Source organism: Empidonax traillii, unplaced genomic scaffold (assembly GCF_003031625.1).
Source record: "Empidonax traillii isolate 1590-97213 ecotype Southwest subspecies unplaced genomic scaffold, ASM303162v1 scaffold716:size334641, whole genome shotgun sequence".
Taxonomy (NCBI): domain Eukaryota; kingdom Metazoa; phylum Chordata; class Aves; order Passeriformes; family Tyrannidae; genus Empidonax; species Empidonax traillii.
In genome coordinates, this window is record NW_020955909.1 from 64,545 (window position 1) to 83,621 (window position 19,077).

At 39.8% G+C, this 19,077-nt stretch overlaps 1 protein-coding gene across 2 annotated transcripts in view; it reads right to left on the minus strand.

The window, feature by feature from the left end:
- Window positions 1-9,846: 9,846 nt before the first annotated feature.
- The window catches only part of HSPA12A (heat shock protein family A (Hsp70) member 12A), a 49,646-nt gene continuing 40,415 nt past the window's right edge, over window positions 9,847-19,077 (minus strand). For both annotated transcript variants that reach the window (XM_027900249.1, XM_027900250.1), the window contains exons 8-12: window positions 16,637-16,723; window positions 15,957-16,061; window positions 15,093-15,351; window positions 13,360-13,463; window positions 9,847-11,923 (exon numbers count right to left, since the gene is read on the minus strand). In XM_027900249.1, the coding sequence (XP_027756050.1) occupies window positions 11,289-11,923; window positions 13,360-13,463; window positions 15,093-15,351; window positions 15,957-16,061; window positions 16,637-16,723 (1,190 nt within the window). In that variant the 3' untranslated portion in view covers window positions 9,847-11,288. The remainder of the gene's footprint in view (window positions 11,924-13,359; window positions 13,464-15,092; window positions 15,352-15,956; window positions 16,062-16,636; window positions 16,724-19,077) is intronic.

Here is a 19,077-nt window from a genome sequence, read left to right on the forward strand (position 1 = left end):
TGTTCAAAACAGGAGGCCCCAGCAGAGGGCAGAGGAAGAAAGGAGAGGGTCGATGTGATCTTCCATAGCCCTGAATGAAAAAATACTTACAGTGATCTACATGACACTCACTTCTAAACTGTGCCTATATACAAACAGAACCAAGAAGCAAAGTACTCTTTAAATTATGTCTAAATGTTGTATTCCATTACACAATAACATTTGAGTGGCTACTACACTTGCTGGCACCTTGAAGACATATATTATGTGAGACCCAAAGACAAAAGTTGCATTCAAGTCCCTCTTTGTGCTGTGACCCATGGAATTATTGTTGCGGCACACATCCTATGAAAAATCTTATCTTTAATTGCATTGAAGAGACAATGGCTTCACATCTCACCAATTAGGGAGGTGAAGGGGAAAAAAAAAGGGATCTAAACCTCTAGAGTAATCCACTTCTTCACATAAAAATTTATATTATTAATTTTTTTCATATAATTTTTATAACCTAAGTCTTGCTCTCATGAAAAACAACAGCAATGAACATTACTGGTGGCTTGGGTACCTCAGTTTTGGGGTGTGAAGTTCCAGAGGTTGGATTCCTCTGGGAGTCCTGAATATCTTCTTTGGAGAGTGAGGCCTGCCTTGAGTGTGGTACCATTTCTTGCTTAGAAGAGGGTCTTCATTAAGGAGGAATATAGTCATCACCTTCATTACATGGAATGCAAAAACACAAAGTAAGAATGTGTATGTTCCTGCCTGAGGTGATAGAAGAGCAGAAGCCATCCCCTCCTTCTCCCAACACAAAGCGCTTTGTTTGCTGGCCACAGCCTGAGGCAAACTACAGAAACATCCACAGGAACTGCTTAACAATAAATAAAACAAACTTTTGGTTTAGGCTGACAACCTTTCCTGCACTGGCCTTAATTCCTTACTCAAAAGTCATCAGGAGAGAAGTGTGAAAGAGGTTGCCCACCATCTGCAGCTCTCACCAAGGTGCTCTCAGTTCCTCAGGGGCATCTGTGGCCTGACCTCACATCTCTCTCCAACCTTTCTCTGCTCCCCTTTGCTTGCAGTTCGGAAATCAGTGCCTATGTCCATTTTATACCCCTGGAGAGGCACAGTAAATTTAGTGGGAAGTCAGTGAGGAGACTGCTCCCTCTGCACCCTCATTCTGCAATTATCCCTCTCCAAACCGGCCATCTCCCACAGAACACGGAGAGGATTTGGGAAAGAAGGCTTCTGCCCTTCATTTAGAGAGAGTGTAGATCCTCAAGCCTTTGTCTTAATTCCAAAAGGCATTAAAATATCTTTGCTGGCTCATGAAAATCAGTCCCTCCCACTAACCCTGCACTACAAACCCTCTTCAGGTGCCTGTGACAGAGGGGTCATTGAAGGGCAGCTCCTGGCACCACTGTGCCATCCTTTGCAGGGTCGGAAGGCATGGCAGCACAGCAGCAGAAAGGAGCATATTTTTGTTGCAACAGATCCTTGTTGGGGATTAAAAACTTTTTTTTAAACAAGGAAAATGTTAAGAGTGAAGAGAAAAGTGACTGAACTAAAGAATAATTCTCCTTTTGACCCCCAGAGAAAGAGGTGCCTGATGAAAAGATACAATCACGGACAGTGTGAAGATAACTGTCTGATTGGATAATGGAATTGTTTTCAGTGATAAGAATGAATCCATTACTAATGCAAATAACGATAATAATTATAATTTGCAATACAGTAAAAATCACCTAGTCTACCTCCTCCTCTGACAGGAGACTGTATAATAAATTATAGGCTGAGAAAAAAAAAAATCAGAGGGATAAAGGTTAAAAGATTTTGAAAAATTCTGAAACTTAAATGCTTATCAGGGAAGTCAAGACCTGAAAGCAGAAATTGGTGCTATTAAATAAAGCAATTGTGAACAATGAGATATTATGGAATTGATTAATAAACCAGAAACCAAGCATTTCCTCATATCACTACCTCTTGTCACAAATTTCAATAATTCTGAAAGAGCAAAAAATTAAGAGTTGGCATATAACAAGGAAATTAATTATTTCAATGTAGGTGAATATGCTAATAGTACTCTGGGAAGACGAATATAACTTAACACACAAAAAGCCCCCTGAAGGTTCAATAAATTTGAGGAGTTTCACCAGTTGTTTTTGCTTTGCTTTGGTATCCAGAATAGGTCCAGCTGTTCCTTCACTCCCAGCCAGGACTGCATCCTCAGACAATTCACATCTACCAGGCATTTTAGGGTTGTCTGGGCATGCCAAGATGCTCATACCAATTCCATAAGCTTTGTTCGTGTGAGGGATTTTGGGTATGGAAACAGCACGAAAAATGCTTAATTACACCTTGGGAGGAGTAGAACAGGGCAGATGAAACAAATCTTGTATGCAGAGTTTGCACTACACTGAACTGTTTTCTTGTTCACAGAAATTCTGCTTTCTCTCTTGGTTAAGCAGAGAGGAAAGAGGGATACATCATTCACTGCTGGCATCACACAAGTCATACAGTTGTAAGTGCTACAACACTGGGAATCTACCAAGAGGTCATGAGATTCTTCCACACTCATCATTTTGAGTGAAGTAGCAGCGATTAAGTGACAGAGTCTGAAGCACTGTCTTCCAACACTCTTCATTTAGATCTTCATTTTCCAAAGGACATGATGTCCCATAACAGCCACATAGAAGATGCCAGAGATTTTAATGACAGGGAGAGTGTAAGGGAGACCAGAGGTGCTGACACCTAGCCAAAAGTAGGGGTGACTACTGGATTAAATTAGCCTTTAACCTCAGAGTGGAGCCCTATTTTCTGTGGTTGGAGTATTTTCTTGCATTTTAAATTCAGAATAAAAAGCTCAATCTAGCCTGCCTAAGCTTCTCCAACAAGTAATTAATGAAGATACAGATTTCTCACACTCTTTGAAGTTTTTCGTTGCAGCATTTTTCATATAGCTTAACACACTTCAGGTCAGCAAGGCATAAGTAGTTTATCAAAACCTCCACGGTAGAGGAGTTCAAGGAAAATGCTTTAACCATGCAAATTCTAAAAGCAAAGTGAGTGCAAAACTTGTAGTCTGTTTCATAACCATGATTTATGGTTACCTCATAGGTGTAATTTATCAAAAGCACACCCAGTTAATACAATATTAACTGCTGTAACAAGCTCCTAAGGTTCAAATGCACCCTTCACTTTGCACACAAGGCCTTTAATCATTGTTTGCAAAAGTCAAAACCATAATGTGTCTCAACTACCCATATCACGTTTCATTGTTTGTTGATGCTTCACCAGGGCTGTTCTGTAGTGGGATGTACCCAACACCAGCCCTTCATGTGTGTGCACACAGAATAACTTTGGCATCAGTTTCCAAATCTCCTTCCAGCAATGAGATGCCTAACTGCAAGAAATCAACATCCACTGCCAACAGAGCCATAAAAAAAAAAGATCACAGGTCTATAAAATGTGATTGAAAGACCAGGGGTTTAATTAGAAAATTAGGGCATTCATGAAATGAGTCTTCAGATATGTCAAAAGATGTCAAAGCAGGAATAGGATGAAATGTTCCCATGTTCTCTAGGGGTAGGACAGCCAGAGAGAGTCAAAGCTGGCATTATGTAAGATTTTAGATAGATGAGGACTGTGAAACACAAGTCAACTGCCCAAGCAGGCAGCACCATTGCAGGGTCAGAAGGTTTAAAATCAGACTAAATAAAAGTTGTGAGTAACTTAGGCAGAACTAATACTATTCTGCAGCAGGACAGTGATATGTGATTGATGCCTGAGGTCCTTTCCAGCTATATGGATCTCCTGTGATGCTTTGACAGAGCTGCAGTTGTAGTCAGCAAAAATACTGGATGGATCTGCACAGAGAGAGAAAAGAAAAAGGGGGGAAATATATATACTATACACTATATACTACCTGACTCTGAAGGACGGAAATGAAAAATGCTTCTGTGGGATGTGATTGGTGTGGTTTCTCAACATCTCCTCAGTTCTTTAGCGCTCTTGGTAAGTGTGTGGCACTTTCTGATCTTCAATCGCATGTGTTTCACCCCTAAGTCAAAATAAAAGAGCTACAATATCATTCAAACACTTTTTGGAACACTCTTAATCTCATTACCTGAACTTCAACTGCCTTACCAAATACCAAACTGAAACAATGACCTTGTTATCCTGAGTTGACAGAATATCTATCTTCCTGACCACTGAGTTCTACAACTAAGAACTTTTCCAGGTTCAAGCTGTGTGTTCCCAACATGCTACAGACAGTACTGCCATTCAGGACCCCTGCTCCCACAAGGAACATAGGGAGAAAATTATCTCAAGAAGGATGCTGTAATGTTGTTTGTGGAAAACCACACGTATATGCAAGAACTCCTGCATATACCATCCAGGACCAGCATCTTTTCTGCTGGATTCTGCTCTGCTCACATTTAACTTATTTCAACTCTACTCTTTTTGAGGAGTCAGTTGTCATCTAGGTAAAGTGTTGGTGGGGTGACACGGGCTGAGAAAATAAATCTATTATGATTGTCACTAGATGAAAAGTAAAACCTCTGAACAACACATTGAACTGCAGTGCTTTAACTGCAACCTTGTGTATGTTAGCAAATACACAGGCACGGCATGCAGGGTGTCTGCGTGTGGGAAGCATCAAGGCAGCACTGCGATTGCTCTTTGTATGGCAAAGGAAGAGGATATGTTCAGTCTGGTGTCCGCTCTTATCAGCTGATGGCAGACGGAAGTTCCTACTAGAGGTGCGGAGCTTATTCCTCAAAGGGAAGGAAATACTCCTTGTTGCCCTTAGAAAAGGGAAACTCACCTTTCTAACTCCTTAGATTACTACGGTTTAATGAACTCTGCATTCACAGCTCTCAATCTCATCACTTCTTTGTGTTTTGAAACCTTCCCTGATCTTGTCACTGCCGGAGCACAGCAATGCATTTGTCCTAGCCATTCAAACTCCTGCTTACACGCCGGTTCTTTTGGTTTCCTTACACTCAGTATGGTGTTGTGCTCCTTTTATGTCTTGGCTCTGCTGCAGCACACAGCATTCCCAGAGTAAGCTCATACTGTATTTTTCGTTTCTCCATGTTTGTGTCAGCTCACCTGTGGACACCGACAGAAGGATCACAGTGGCTGCAATCTGCCAGCTTCTTAATTGTTTTGCCATCCCTCGGTAGTGAATATCATGTCCAAGTTCAGTAACTTCTGCTGTGGGCACAAAGCCAGAGGTCCTGGGATATGGTGTCTAGTAAACTTTTCCCTAATTATAGCCTCTGAAAAATTAGAAAATAGGTATTATTTTAAAATTATAGCCAGCATCCACTCAATTGTATGTTAACTAAAGCCAATACAGAATGTCTTGGTTTGCACAAAAATGTTTGCAGTTAACTGACTTAATATATGGCATAAGGATGGAGAGTTTTTGTTGCGAGAAACTGATCTTTGCCTCTTTGAACTGCACAGGCTACAGTGAAATTTCTTGCTTTGTTTGAATACCCACATTCGGGTCTCTAATTTGAAAGCAAAAAGCACAATAACTTCCTGTGACTCTGCATCAGTTCCACCGCAAAAATGTTTCTCTGTTAGAACATAGCAAGGCATGAATGAGAACTAATAAAACAGAATTTATCCCTAAAAAAAAAAAAAATTAAGTACAAGCTTTCCAATATCAGTATCTAATGAAATTGGCAAATAACAGGCCTGAATCCCAGTTACACAAAGTATCTGCACTCTCACCAATTTATCCAGGTTGCATCTCTTGAAAATAAAGCAGCTCTTACACTGAGTAAAGGAACTCTGCATTCACTGTCTTAAAGACAGATGTCTGGATGGTGCTTAATGTAGCTATTTGGAAACTGAAAGGAGAGAAGTTGGACGCTGCTGTCAGGGAGGTTGTTTTATAAATTGTTTTATTCCACAGCTATTCACATGAATATAACATCTGCAAATTTCAGTAAGAGCTTATGAGATTTTGTAGAACCAACAATTTATACATAATCCCTCCTATCAAGATAGGGCCATATCTTTAAATATAAACACACTCATATGAGAAACCCAACAGATTTAGAGAAGTCCAGTGAAAGGATCAAATTCTGAATGCACATACATGAAACTCCACTGGAAACTTCAGCAGTGTGCTAGAACACTGAAAGCAAAATTTGGTTCTCAATTTGTCTCTGAAGACTGTAATTATATTTCCCATTGTACTGGTAACATTAATTGAATGTTTAGCTGAAATCAAGTTCACTACAAGTTAAATACAGTACCTCACCTATTAGGATGGTGTTTATAATTATAGTCACAAAGCACTTGTAAAACATCTTCATTGCAGCAAATAGGAGGAAGTTGGGGTGTAGTGGCTGCTGCACATTTCAGTTCACTGCATCTCTGCATCTGAGCTGGATTGTACACTGAGGTCACATAAGCCCCTGAATCCTCTCTATAGCCAGTGGCAAGAGCTGAATTTTAGAGGGACGTGGCCTACAACTGTTAGCAGAAAAATGTAATATTGCACAAATTGTTATGCAAGGTTTTTTTCAGTCTAGCTGGACCTTACTAAACATTTCTAGACCTATAAGGAAACACATTCTCATGCAAATATACCCGGTTATTGGCCTGATAATACAATTTTAAGAATAAAACAGCTTTTAATAATACAAGACCTAAAGATTACCATTCTCTTTGATATATCAAATTTTATATTTGATTTCCTCACTCTCTGAGGGCCCTACTCCAGAAGACACCTGATGTGCTTTTGGTATTGCCAAAAGTCAGTCTGTCATAACTCCAACAGACACCCTACTCAGAGCTACACTGCCTTTGGTGGAAGCTGAATGATCACCAGCAGTGAATGGAGTACACAAGTGAACCTTTATAATGAATTACATTCCTTTTTATAGCCATTTTCATAAAAATAGCGACACCCAAAAAGAAAAATTAATTTTAAGGTAATTTATTTGACATGATTGAAGACACAAGAACACTCAAGATACAATCCAGACAAGTTGTGAACAGCTCCAAACATCAGTGAAATCTGAATTTACCTTGCACAAAGGTGAACAAGACCACAATGGTTGGTTTTATAATATAGTTTATTTCAAGCAGGTGAGTACTGTGACGTTATGCCCAACAACTTTTATACTATTCATCCGCTTAAGCCACTTCATATCATAAATATGCAGCTTATCTTGGCAATTAAATGTCTGCAATATATAATTAGCCTTCTCATAATAATGCATTAAAACTCCTGTATGTAAGTATTGGTATATTCATACCAATGTAAACTGTCCTAACCATCACTGCACATTTATCATATTCTAACACAATTAATCATTCCATCACAATTAGCTGCTAAACTTTAACCTAGAGTTCAGTAACTTGGACCCAAACTTGCAAGTTGCTGCTCAGAGCAAAACTTATGCCAGGACCCCTGCCTTCCCTATGGGTAGCAGGCCTTGTCTTTCCAACATTAAGTTGCACAATGTCATCTGAAGCCCCTACAAAAAAAATGCTGTGCAGGGACCCTCCTGCAAAGGTATCAGAACTACAATTCTAAAATTTACTCATTTCCTAGTAAATTCCACAATAATTTTACAGCCTACCATCCTTTATCAAAATGGGCATCCACATGCCTCTTACAGTGTAAAGTTGTTTAACTGGGTTAAAGTCTACAGACCACAGCATAATATTCTACTTAAAATTCTAATTTCTTAGGAAGACAAGCTAATTTTCCATTCTTAAAGAGGGCAACTAGGATAGATGGGAGTTTGTTCAGTAGTTCAGTGCTCTGCAAAGGTAAGCTTGACAGTGCTCTCATCAGACTGAAGGAGGAAGTGCAAAAATATGCAAACTACGTTTTACAGCTGCAGTAATTTCAACAAAAAGCCCCTGCTTGGACCCAAATGGAATCTTACAAAAAGTGAATACAAAGGGCAGAGAATCACTGCTGTGCAGGGAACTGTGCTTCAGAAGAGCTGCAGGAACTACCAGCAGCATTCCCTGCAGACAGCTGAAAACAGCACAAAAATCATGGGTCACCTAATCTTGCAGGTCACCTCCTTGTCATAGGGGAGAGGAGGGTATGGCAGCCATTTAGTAGATCAAATTCTGTGTTAAGGCCACTGAAAACAAATCTGTGCAGAATCGGACCAACTCAATTTAACACTGCATGCAAAGACACCAAAGCCTGTTTTAAAGATTTTTGTCTTTTGGTAGGTGGAAGTGGTAAACAGAGACTGGGTCTTACCTGCAGCTGCAATAATGAGTGCTGCCTGACTTCGGAAGGTAGTTTCTTGTTTGCAGTTCTTTTGGTTGTTTGCTGTTTTCTTAGCTAGAGAAAACCCCAAAACCTAGTGAAAAAGCTGTATATCCAGATCATATAAACTAATTTTAAACTTGGTTTTACAGGAGGATTCATCCATTATTATGATAAACTGCTGGAGAAAGAATGGCTACCATCTGAAATGAAGAAATGAAAACCCTGGCATCCTACTAATACATCTGTGTAATGTGTTTAGCTGGCATGACTTGCACTGCAGGAAGAATGTTGTAGTCTCTGACACACTAACATTTCTTTCCTATTACTGTAAGATCAGCTTTTTACATTTCATATCTTACCATCTTTAAAAGCCTATAATTACAGAAGCTGATTGAGAAACTATGGTATTTAAAATTAACAGCTGAATGAAATCAACAGAGGCAAAGAGCATTTTTATACAAGAAAATAGCACTGTAGAAAGAAAGAGTCTGTACAATATTTAAATATTGTATATACATAAAATTATATTGTTCATAACTCATCTTAAAAGTTTCTCTTGTTTGTAAACCATGGAAAGCAACACACAAAAAAAATCCCAGTATTTAGCTTTTAAAGCATTTAGCAGGCAGCAGGAAATCGACTGCTAGCAAGCACACTTTGTAATTATAGAAAGTATCCAGCTGGATACTATGACTTAGCATTCTCCTTAGTCCTCTATTTATATATATATTTTAAAGCTGAATGCAGAACACATTTCCCATTCAACTAGGGAATTCTGCAGGAGACAGAAAATTCAATGGCAAAATCCAGTGGATCAGTTCTGTGGCAAAACTGCAGGATAAACACAGAAAGCTTAAGTGCAGGATTGGAACATAAATTAGTGAAATTATTGATTAAGTTTTAATCTCCCAACAGTGTCAGTAATGGATTTAACTCATATTCCACTTATTAGAAAGGAAGGTTTTCATTAATAACAACATTTCAAAGTTTCAAAAACATAATGAATTCCAGCAGGTAATTGGGCAGCTCTGTATAAGTGCTCTGAAAGTGTAAGCATTTTAGGGTGATTCTAGGTGACACCAATCTGCTAATTTGGCGTGGGATTTGAATTTGAATCTGTAGTTGTCAGTTCATGGCAGATACAGAATGTAAGTTTCAGAAGTTTTTCACCTGTAGCATTTTGCAAAATAAGAACTATTGGAGTTGTAAAAGAAATATTGCAGGTGAACATGCTGAAGAAAATGTTTCCAGAAAGTTGTTATTTGAAAAACAATGACGCTGCAATGACCATCACTGCATTTCCCCTGTGTTAGAGTTCTGTGCTCACAGACTTGTAAAGCCACGTAGCTTTATTTAATGCTATTTGTAGTTTCATTATATTGGCTTCTGCCTTCCACTTTATTGGCCATTCAACTCAACACAGAAATATATTTTACTCCATTTAAATGTCTGCTACACAAAATATGTTATGGTACTTTTGATCTGAATGGTCTTCTCTCTTTAAGTCACTTAAATGTTCCTGGACAGCCATCATCTAGCTGTACTTCCCAATCTCAATACAAGAATTAACAGGAAAGGAAAAACAATCACTTGAAGAAGGAGGAATAACCCAATACACCAGGATATGCTGTGGACTCGGAAGCAGCTTGGTGGCAGTAAAAGACCTCGGGGTCTTGGCAGACCGAAGGCTGAGTGTGAGCAACGTGCCCTTGCAACAAAGAATGCCAACAGCCTCCTGGGCCCTACTGGGAACAGCACTGTCAGCAGGTCAAGGAACGAGATTATTCCCCCTTATTCAGCCCTGGTGAGACCACAGCTGGAGAGCAGGGTCTGGTTCTGTGCTTCCCAGAGCAAGAGAGACGTGGACATACTGGACTGAGAGCAGCAAAGGGCCAGGAAGATGCTGAGGGGACTGGGGTATCTCCCACGTGAGTAGAGGCTGAGAGAGCTGGGGCTGTTAGGTTCAAGAAGGCTCAGGGAATGTTAGCAACATGTACAAATGCCTGACAGCAGACAGGAAAGAAGATGCAGTCAGACTTATCAGAGGTATCCAGTGTAAGAGGCAATGTACACAAATTCAGACTCCAGATATTCCTTTTAAACAAAAAAAGAAGCTTTTTTGCAGTGAGGGTTGTCAAATGAAGTTTAGGCATCTCCATTCTGGAGATATTCAGAACTGAAGAAAGCAACCTATTCTGGCTGATACTGCTTAGAGCTGAGAGGTTGCATCAGACAGTCAATGGATGTCCTGTTCAACCTCAACTGTTACGTGATTCCGTGGTTTCAGATGGAAACTAATAAAAATAAGTTTAAAAGACCCAAATGGGAAACAGCTTTGCTCTTAATAGTCTTCTGAAGTATAATGAGGGCAATGCTCACTAATGATTCTAACAGTTTGTTCTGAGAGCTTTGACAATAAAGGCCTTGATTTCAAACTGGAGCAATCAATATTAGGTTCTGAGATATATATATGCTTCCGAAATGTAATATTAAGGATTTCTGAGGATTTTCTTTTCCCATTTCTTTGAGTCATTAATTTTCAACACTTTAAATTTCAAAAGCACTGGGTAAAGTCAAAAGAATACTATAGACTACTAATTTGTTCCCATTGCCAGAGGATGGTGCTATTTAAACAGATATCCCACAAAAATACACCCCCTACAACAACCATGTGGGTTAGTGACTTTTTCTGAGGAGAAAGAGGAAGAAGAACAAGGCAAAGAGATTATAATTTTATATATTTTTAACTAGCCTTTGAGACTCAAGAATAATCAGTGTTTACTTAATAAAGGTAGATCTTTAGCATGCTTGAGTAATTTGGGAACTTCTACTACTCCTGGACTTTAGCTCCCAAAACTTTGTAAGGGTCTTTGAAAATGCAGCCTTTGGTCATCAAAGGGCACAAACACGACATTACCCCACCTTACTACTAGCTGTTCTCATATAGCCTGCTGAAATTCAACTTGACTACATGATATATGAAAGTCAAAAAATGGAATACTGGAAGATCAGTCTCACAAACAGGCCGTGGTGGGGAAAAGGACCATCAGTAGTTTAAGAAATCAATACCAACTTTGACACTTTTAGAGGTCGCAACATCAATGGCCATGGCTTTGATTTCAGTGTCCCCAAACTGCATCAGTGTTTTGATCTCCCGCCGGTTTGGCACTGAAGCGTCAGTTCCCGTGAGATCCAGGCGAAGGGTGCCACACTTCTTCACCCCAGATTCCGTGATGAAGCTAACGTTGTCTTGTTCTGAGCTATAGATATTGATCACTATTACCAGCTGGGAAGGTTTGGCAGGTGTGTAACTGCGTGTCACAGTTTCCCCAAGCGCTACAGATTGGTCGGCTGAGATAAATTTGTCAAAGACATCAGTGCACCAGCGTGTGCCATCTTTGACTAGAAGCTTCTCCGGTGGGTGCTTCCCTTCCACGAACCGGTTGAGCACACCAACGCCATAGGTGAGCGGCGAACGCCGCACTTTGATGACCGCAGGGTCTAGGCCAAAGAGAACAGCTCCTTTGAGGATGGTGAGACCCACATCCTGAGGAATGATGACTCGACATCTTGAACCAAAAGCGCTCTGCACAGCTTGTTGGAGCAAGGGGGATTCGGCAAAGCCACCCACCAGGAACAGAAATTTGACGTTGGTCACTTCTGGCTTGTCGAACACTTCACCTAAACAGAAACAGAGCCCATTCAATAAGGAAAAATACACTGTGACGAGGCAATGCTAGTGCAAATCCTAATGTCTGAGTCCACTAAATGTTTCATGCACATGCACAAGATCTGAAAGTGACACATCTGTGCCCACGCTGCCACTCTCAGCATTCACTACTCCCACTTCTGGAGTCTCTACTATACTCTATTTCACTATGGATTCACTTATTGCAAAGCATACAGTATTTCTGAAGTTGCCTTTAAAACAGAATTTTTATTTATCTTCTACCAGTAAAGGGAGACATACATATCTTGCAACAAAATCCTGCCAATCACATTATTGGTAATAAGGAAACAGACATCATCTTGCCACTTCAGGTATCAGCAAGACATTCTCAAACCCAACTGATTCCCACACTCATTACTACATTCCAGGTAAGTCACCCCATTTTAAGTTCACTTATTATTTCTGACCCTGACATCTTAACCACAATAAATACCATCTGTGAAGTTATACCTCCTTACATTTTTACAGATGTTCCTTCTTAGCTCGAAGTCATATCCCATACTTTCAGGAATATCATGCAGCTCAGTTGTAGGTTCACCCTTAGCTCAAATGACTGAGTTACATGGCACAACTGTTGTAATTCTAGGCCTCTCCCTCCCTGTCCACATGTAAGTTCTGACCTCTGTAGTTTACCTAATAATCCCTCACATGTAGTGAGCAAAGCCAGATATTCCATTCCAAGTATGATTCAGCTAGTGCTTTTTAAGGTGTAGAACAGAAATACTTTGCTCAGTACATTCATTATACTCTACTTGACACAAATCCAATCTTCCACCACAAAGATCTTAATCATTTTCCCAATAAGCCCACATCACTTTTCATTACTGAATAAATAAATTCAGTGCTATTTAAGCCATGTCTGGAAGTACTTTTCCCATGATGCATCATTTACTATTTGCATTTAAGAGATGTCAGTGATTTGGAGGTTCAGGAACAAAAGCGTCCTTCCACTGGGAAGAAATGAACTGGAGGTCTCAAAAGCAAGAAAAAGCAGAAACTAGTGAACACCTCTGGCATTATTAAGTTGCTGCTTGAAACAGGAAAAAGAAAAGCAGGATCTGGGTTTCCTGGTGCATTTTAATCTTGTGAATGTTTGCAGCCCTGGAAGTATAGAATAACTGAAGCTTAGGCAGTAACAGGACTGAATCACACTCAGTAACTAGTACTAGAACTAAAGAGGAGTATGTGTTCAGGAGATGTCCCTCACTTTCATCATTTTCCTAACTCATTTGTAGACAACTACAAGTTTCAGAACTAAATTCCTCACCCACAACTGGTACATACTAGGAAGGTTGTTTGACTTTATTACAGTTACTGCTTTGAAACAGCAAAGAAAAACCGCTGTTTCAACTCAGCCAGTTAAGTGGAATTACACACAGATACATACTGAGGTGCTGAACAATCTGGTCAATTGTAGGTTTGAAAAGAGCATTCATTGCATCTGGGCTCATCCTCAGCATTCCCTGGGAAGACCACTTCACAAAGTCCACGCTGGAAAAGAACGGTTAGGAAAAAACATTAAAACGTTACAGCTGAGTTGTAAAACAATCATCAGACACACTAAATACATAAATGAGTGAGTTTACAGGATCTGTATGCCCTTTGCTTGTAAGAAAGTGCTCCACTTCACCCTAGCCCCATACCAACCGCAACAATGTAAAATTTTAGGATAGAATTATTAGTTTTCTTGTCTGATTGTTGTTCTCTTTGCCTGATTGCCTTTTGCAGCATTAGCAATGCTCAACTGCTTCCTGAAACAGCTGGCAGTCAACCCAGGGCTCGCTCATTTGAAACAGCACTGATTCATCCCCAGAAGGGCAACATTTATGGCAGTAGCAGGCCAAAGCCACTGGAAACACACAAGGAAAACAAGCAAATTTGGAAGCCTCAGGAGGCAGAAGAGGGCACAAGATTTTTAATGAGGCATAACATTTATTAAGTGAATACAGGCATTAGGTTATTCCATCACTGATACACATCTGTATAGGTCAGTAATCTCCCTTTCACTAATGCACACTATATGTCAACCTTTATAATCTTTCTATCCTGTTATCCAATTCATTTCATTTCATTTGAAGGGAACTTTTAGCATTCCCTCTAAGATTCACCATTAGGACTATTAATAAAAAGGAGATAGTCTTGTGAGGGGGAAATTTTAATGATTTCAGAACCTCAGGCTCATTTAGAAAGTGACTCTTAGCTGGATTTCAAGTCATTTAGGCTTACAGTACATTTATCAATAACTTTTGAAAGTTATATGCATACTACATTCACAGAACCACCAAATATGCTGAGTTGGAAGCAACCCACAAAAACTAAGCTCCCTCTCAGCTCTCAAGCATTCTGCCCTAGATTCACAGGCTCTTTTGTTCATTCTCTTTTACGCCATTATCTCCAGGTTTCCTGTAGTACATAATTTCAAAAGATGCAAAATGTCCAATTCTACTTTCTTCTCACTTCCTTTTCTATAGCAGCCCACAATCTTGTCATTTAGGGTGACTTCCTGATACTGAAAATCATGAATTAAAATCTCTGGAGGGGGTTGTCTCCCTACTTGTCGAGCAAACTACCTAACTGGTAAAATACTAAAGAGGCAAAAGCCTGCCATGACTTCAAAAGAAGAATGCTTTTCCCTTGCAGAGTTTTATGCAGTAGTACATGTTTTCACCAGTGATCTGATACTGCTAGTAACTATCCTCAAGCCATGAACATATTTACACATCTCACGATCTTGGATTTGTTCCAGGCTGATAAAAATTAAGGTTCTACATAAATAACTTTTAGGCAACAAATTCTGACTTTGATCTGATGCTCCGAATTAACATGAAAGGGACTCACAATGCACAGTCAAAGTCAAGAAAGTGATGCAGTGGTGGCCTAACAAAAGTCAGACAAAGCAAGACCTGACAAGTCCAAGTCTTGTACAGAAAAGCTTTTGCAAGAGATTGATCACAACTTTTCGTTCTGGAAACTGCAATGGAGGCAATCCCACCTTCTCATCCTTACATTACATTTTTATGCTATTATCTTTCAGGCTACATGTAAGTAGGATATTTGAATTATTTGTCTTTGCTACCAGTAATTAATTCTGCATCTATTTGGCTTCAATTGTCTACTTACTTGCTTTTCCTCAAGGCGTGTTCTACGCTGTGGCCTCGAAACTTCTTGTAATAGTCAATGAAGGAGAAGGGCAGAGTGATGTTTAGTGGGTTGGTCCTGTCTGGAGCTGCTGCCCGTTTACGGGACTCAAATGCTATCATCAGATCCACCCAGGCTGCAGGACGCTTGATTTTAAACTGCTCAATAAAATCTTCTCCAAATATTTTACACAGGAGCTTTTCAAATTCATAGTCCACACCTAGAGAACCATATGGCCCACCTGTACCACAAACAAAGCACAGCTTTAATATTCTGGACTGCTTATTACATTTCTAGTTGACCACAGACATATCAGAGCAACACTATTAGGACTGTCAAGGGAGAAGGTCTACGGAAAGAGGTGTCTTTCCTGAATGTAACAGCTGGTCTAATACATAACATGCTCTTACCTTTGCCTCACTTCTGCTCCTCTATCATCATAGCCAAAGTAAAGCTAACACTATAAATCAGAAACATTTTTATTAGAAGCAAACCACCTTCTTATCCACACATGAGGAGGTGTAGGTTGGACTTGTATTTAAGAGCAGACTGCGTACATTCTCCCATTTGCTTTTACTAGATTGTTTATTGCTACAGTTGTTTCCTGAGGTCATCTTACCAGTGTGAGATTTGCCATTCAAAAGCATCAGATGCATTAAGTGGTTCATCCATGTCTGCTGACCAGCAGCTGGGTTATACTAATTTTGAATGCTGGTCTTATTTCAGGGAGAACTGTTAGTAAAATGTAATAAAGGCATACATTTTTTTCACTGACAAGTCAAAATATTACATAAATATGTAATCTACAATATAATGACATAAAGCAAGCAATGGAAGTGACATTACCTGTTGCTTTGTACAGCTCCTTCAGATGTCCTTCAGGGAGCCTGATCTGATGGACAGTCATATCCACTGTGCCTCCTCCACTGTCAACGACGATGTAACGGTCCCCTGGTTTGCCAAAGGGAGAGGGCAAAGGTTTTTACATTAGTCCTACCACCCAGCACACTGCAATGAGAGCTGCTCAGGGGCATTAGCACCATGAGAGAAAATGACCTACAGAAAGCCAGAATGCCTATGCTGAAGACTTGATCTTTACTAGTAGATACAATGCAATGACTGATAACAAATATAAAAGTCAGCTGTCAAAAGCTATTGATTTAGTGCAGCTGTTCAGTAGATTAGTGGGACTGCTCGTGCTGCTATGTACATTCTAGTCGACTACTAAATTAACACTATTTAAAAGGCATATTTAAAAGGCCTATTCTGAGGAAAATATTCTGCATGCATTTTAAAACCTGGATGGTTTTCTATCATCTCCTTAATAAACGGTATTTTGCTAGAGCACACGGAATTGCAGTTCAGTGTTACTAACTAAGAGCAGCACATGAACCTGTGGTTTTTTTCTTTTCCTATTTATAATCACGGTGAGAACAATGCAGTGCTCAGTACATGTGTGAGAAACACAATTTTTGCCTGCAACATAAAACCAGTGAAAGCAATGCTTATTCAAGAAAGGACACTACCTTCCTCCAGTTCGGACCAGATCTCTCCTATGACATTTTCCACCATAAAGGTACGGCTCTGTCGTTTATGACGCACGTGTTCCTTAGCTAGGGGTTGACAGAGAATAAATTATTGAGTATAGGAAAGCATGAAGAAGTGGGTATCATAAATTGCAGGGTAATGCAAGCAGGCTGACAGGCCTGTATGTATCACTTCTTAACAAAACAGATGAACAAAAATTACTGCATTGGAATCAGGAACATTAGAATATCACTCCTAGGAAGAAGAAAAAATGTTTTTCAGCCACACTGATCTTCCTTGATATTAATATATATATTACATATATTTTAATATATACTAATTAACTAATACAAATAATATAAACAAATAATATATACTAATAACCTAATAAGAAAGTTATAAACAGGTCTGACTTGGGGCTTTTTAATATATTCTGGATTGCATGGCTGGCATGGGGTAGGCTGGCAGTGGTGGGGGGGGGATGGCTCATCACAGCCTCTGTCAACAGTAGCCCCAGTCCACTGCCTATCAGGATATCAGTCTGCCTCTGCAGCCAAAGCAGTACTGCTCACATTAGTAACTTCTTAAGGACACAATGATCACCAGGTCTAACACTCATAATATTTAAAATATATACCAATTAAAAATTCAGCGTAATCTAGCCATACTTTTATAACAATCAGTTAACTTACAAGACTTAACTGCTACTTAGACATTTAAAAGATGGAGAACAGTCTGTGAAGAGAAAGCAGAGTAGTGAGAACCTTTGCCTTATGCTTCTAAATCAACCTCTACAACTGAATGATCAAAACCCCCCACATTCTCTGTGTATCCTTCACTCACCTTCAGAGGCATTTTATAAAACACTACAGAGAAGAGGCATCCAGTCATGTGTGAAAATTCCTTCTGAAAATATCAGCATGCGAATCCAGAATGCATTTTGCTTCCAGTTTCTACAGTGCCTATCACCAGAAAACAGAGCAGCAGTTCCACCTGCTCCTGTCCCCTTCCCATAAAGACCCCACGAAGCAGACAAGCCACACCAGCCTCCCTGCACTGACTTGACAGCACAGTGTGAGCTCACGTGATGAAGCATTCCAGGACAGAACAAGCACTAGGTCCAAGGAAAGGTCTGACACAGAGCCCACAAAATTCAAGGGCAGCCCTTTCTTTCAATCCTGTGGGCTAGAAGTGAATTCAAGAGCCAGTCTTTAACTACAACTGAACTAACCTTATCTTATCCTGGCTACTATGAACAGTAAAATTTTTGTTTTGACTTCACAGCAAAAATACGGTCCTTTGAGTAATTCTCTCTGTTTATAGTTAAGGGTTTTTTCTCCTTAATCTGTTCTCAGCTTGTCTTGGGTGCCTGCCATGCCTTTATGAAATTTTAATTCTATCCCCAAATCAATTCACTCCAAACTTTGTTTTCATTAATTTTGACACGAAACCTTTCTCATCTCCAATAGCTTTTACCATACAAAGTCAAGAAGGAGAGTGGTAACCCCATCCAAAAAAGCCCGTTAGCACAAATCCAGGATCTGACAGATTCTGCCCAGCTTCAAAACCTTATCTAGAGAAATTATTTTCTTCTATTATTTTCCCAGAGGCAAATCCCTGTGTTGTCTGAAAGTGAGTTCACGTAGAATCACATGGAAGTGGAATGGTTCAGGACATGAATGAGGGGGACAGCAGCTGAGGGGCCCCTGAAGGGACTGTATCCTGGAAACAGATTGTGTCCTGTACTCTGCGTGGGCCTCCAAACACTGAACACATCTGACAAGAGCTGGCAAGGAGAGGCATGGATTTGAGAGAATGATGTAGTGATTCTGCTAACTGAAAGAAAAAAATGCTCTGGTAAGTGCAGGAATAGCTTTACTAGCCTAATCTTCCATCTGCCTCTACTGTTTTGATCTAGCAAATGTGATAAAATACAGATTCTTCTGAAAAATTCATGCTGGGACAGACTATCACACTACCGTTAATATCAGGGCAATTGTTACAGTGCACAGAGATGGCAAATATGTGCATTATGCAGCAATCAACTCTTACTGCTGTTGATTTTTTTTCCCTCTCCTACTTCCCTCCAACTTCAGCAGGATACCAAACTCAAAAAATACTGGTGATGAGGGATCTTTTGGCAGGTGACTTCTTACACTGTGGTCTAAGCCCTGTCCCCCACTGTCGGTCTTCAAACACTGACACTAGCAACAGATCTCAAGTAAATAAATCAGAAGTGCCCTATCTTGTTGGTATTCTACAAGCAGATAAATTAATTGCTATATTCCAATACCACGTGTTCCACCGTGTTGAAAGTCATTAATGGTATTTCATAAAGATGACATCAGAAAGCATCTGCCAAAACTAATAGTTTCATTGAAGATCCAGGTATTTAACACTGCTTCAATAATGCAGCTAATCAAACACATAACTCTTTCCA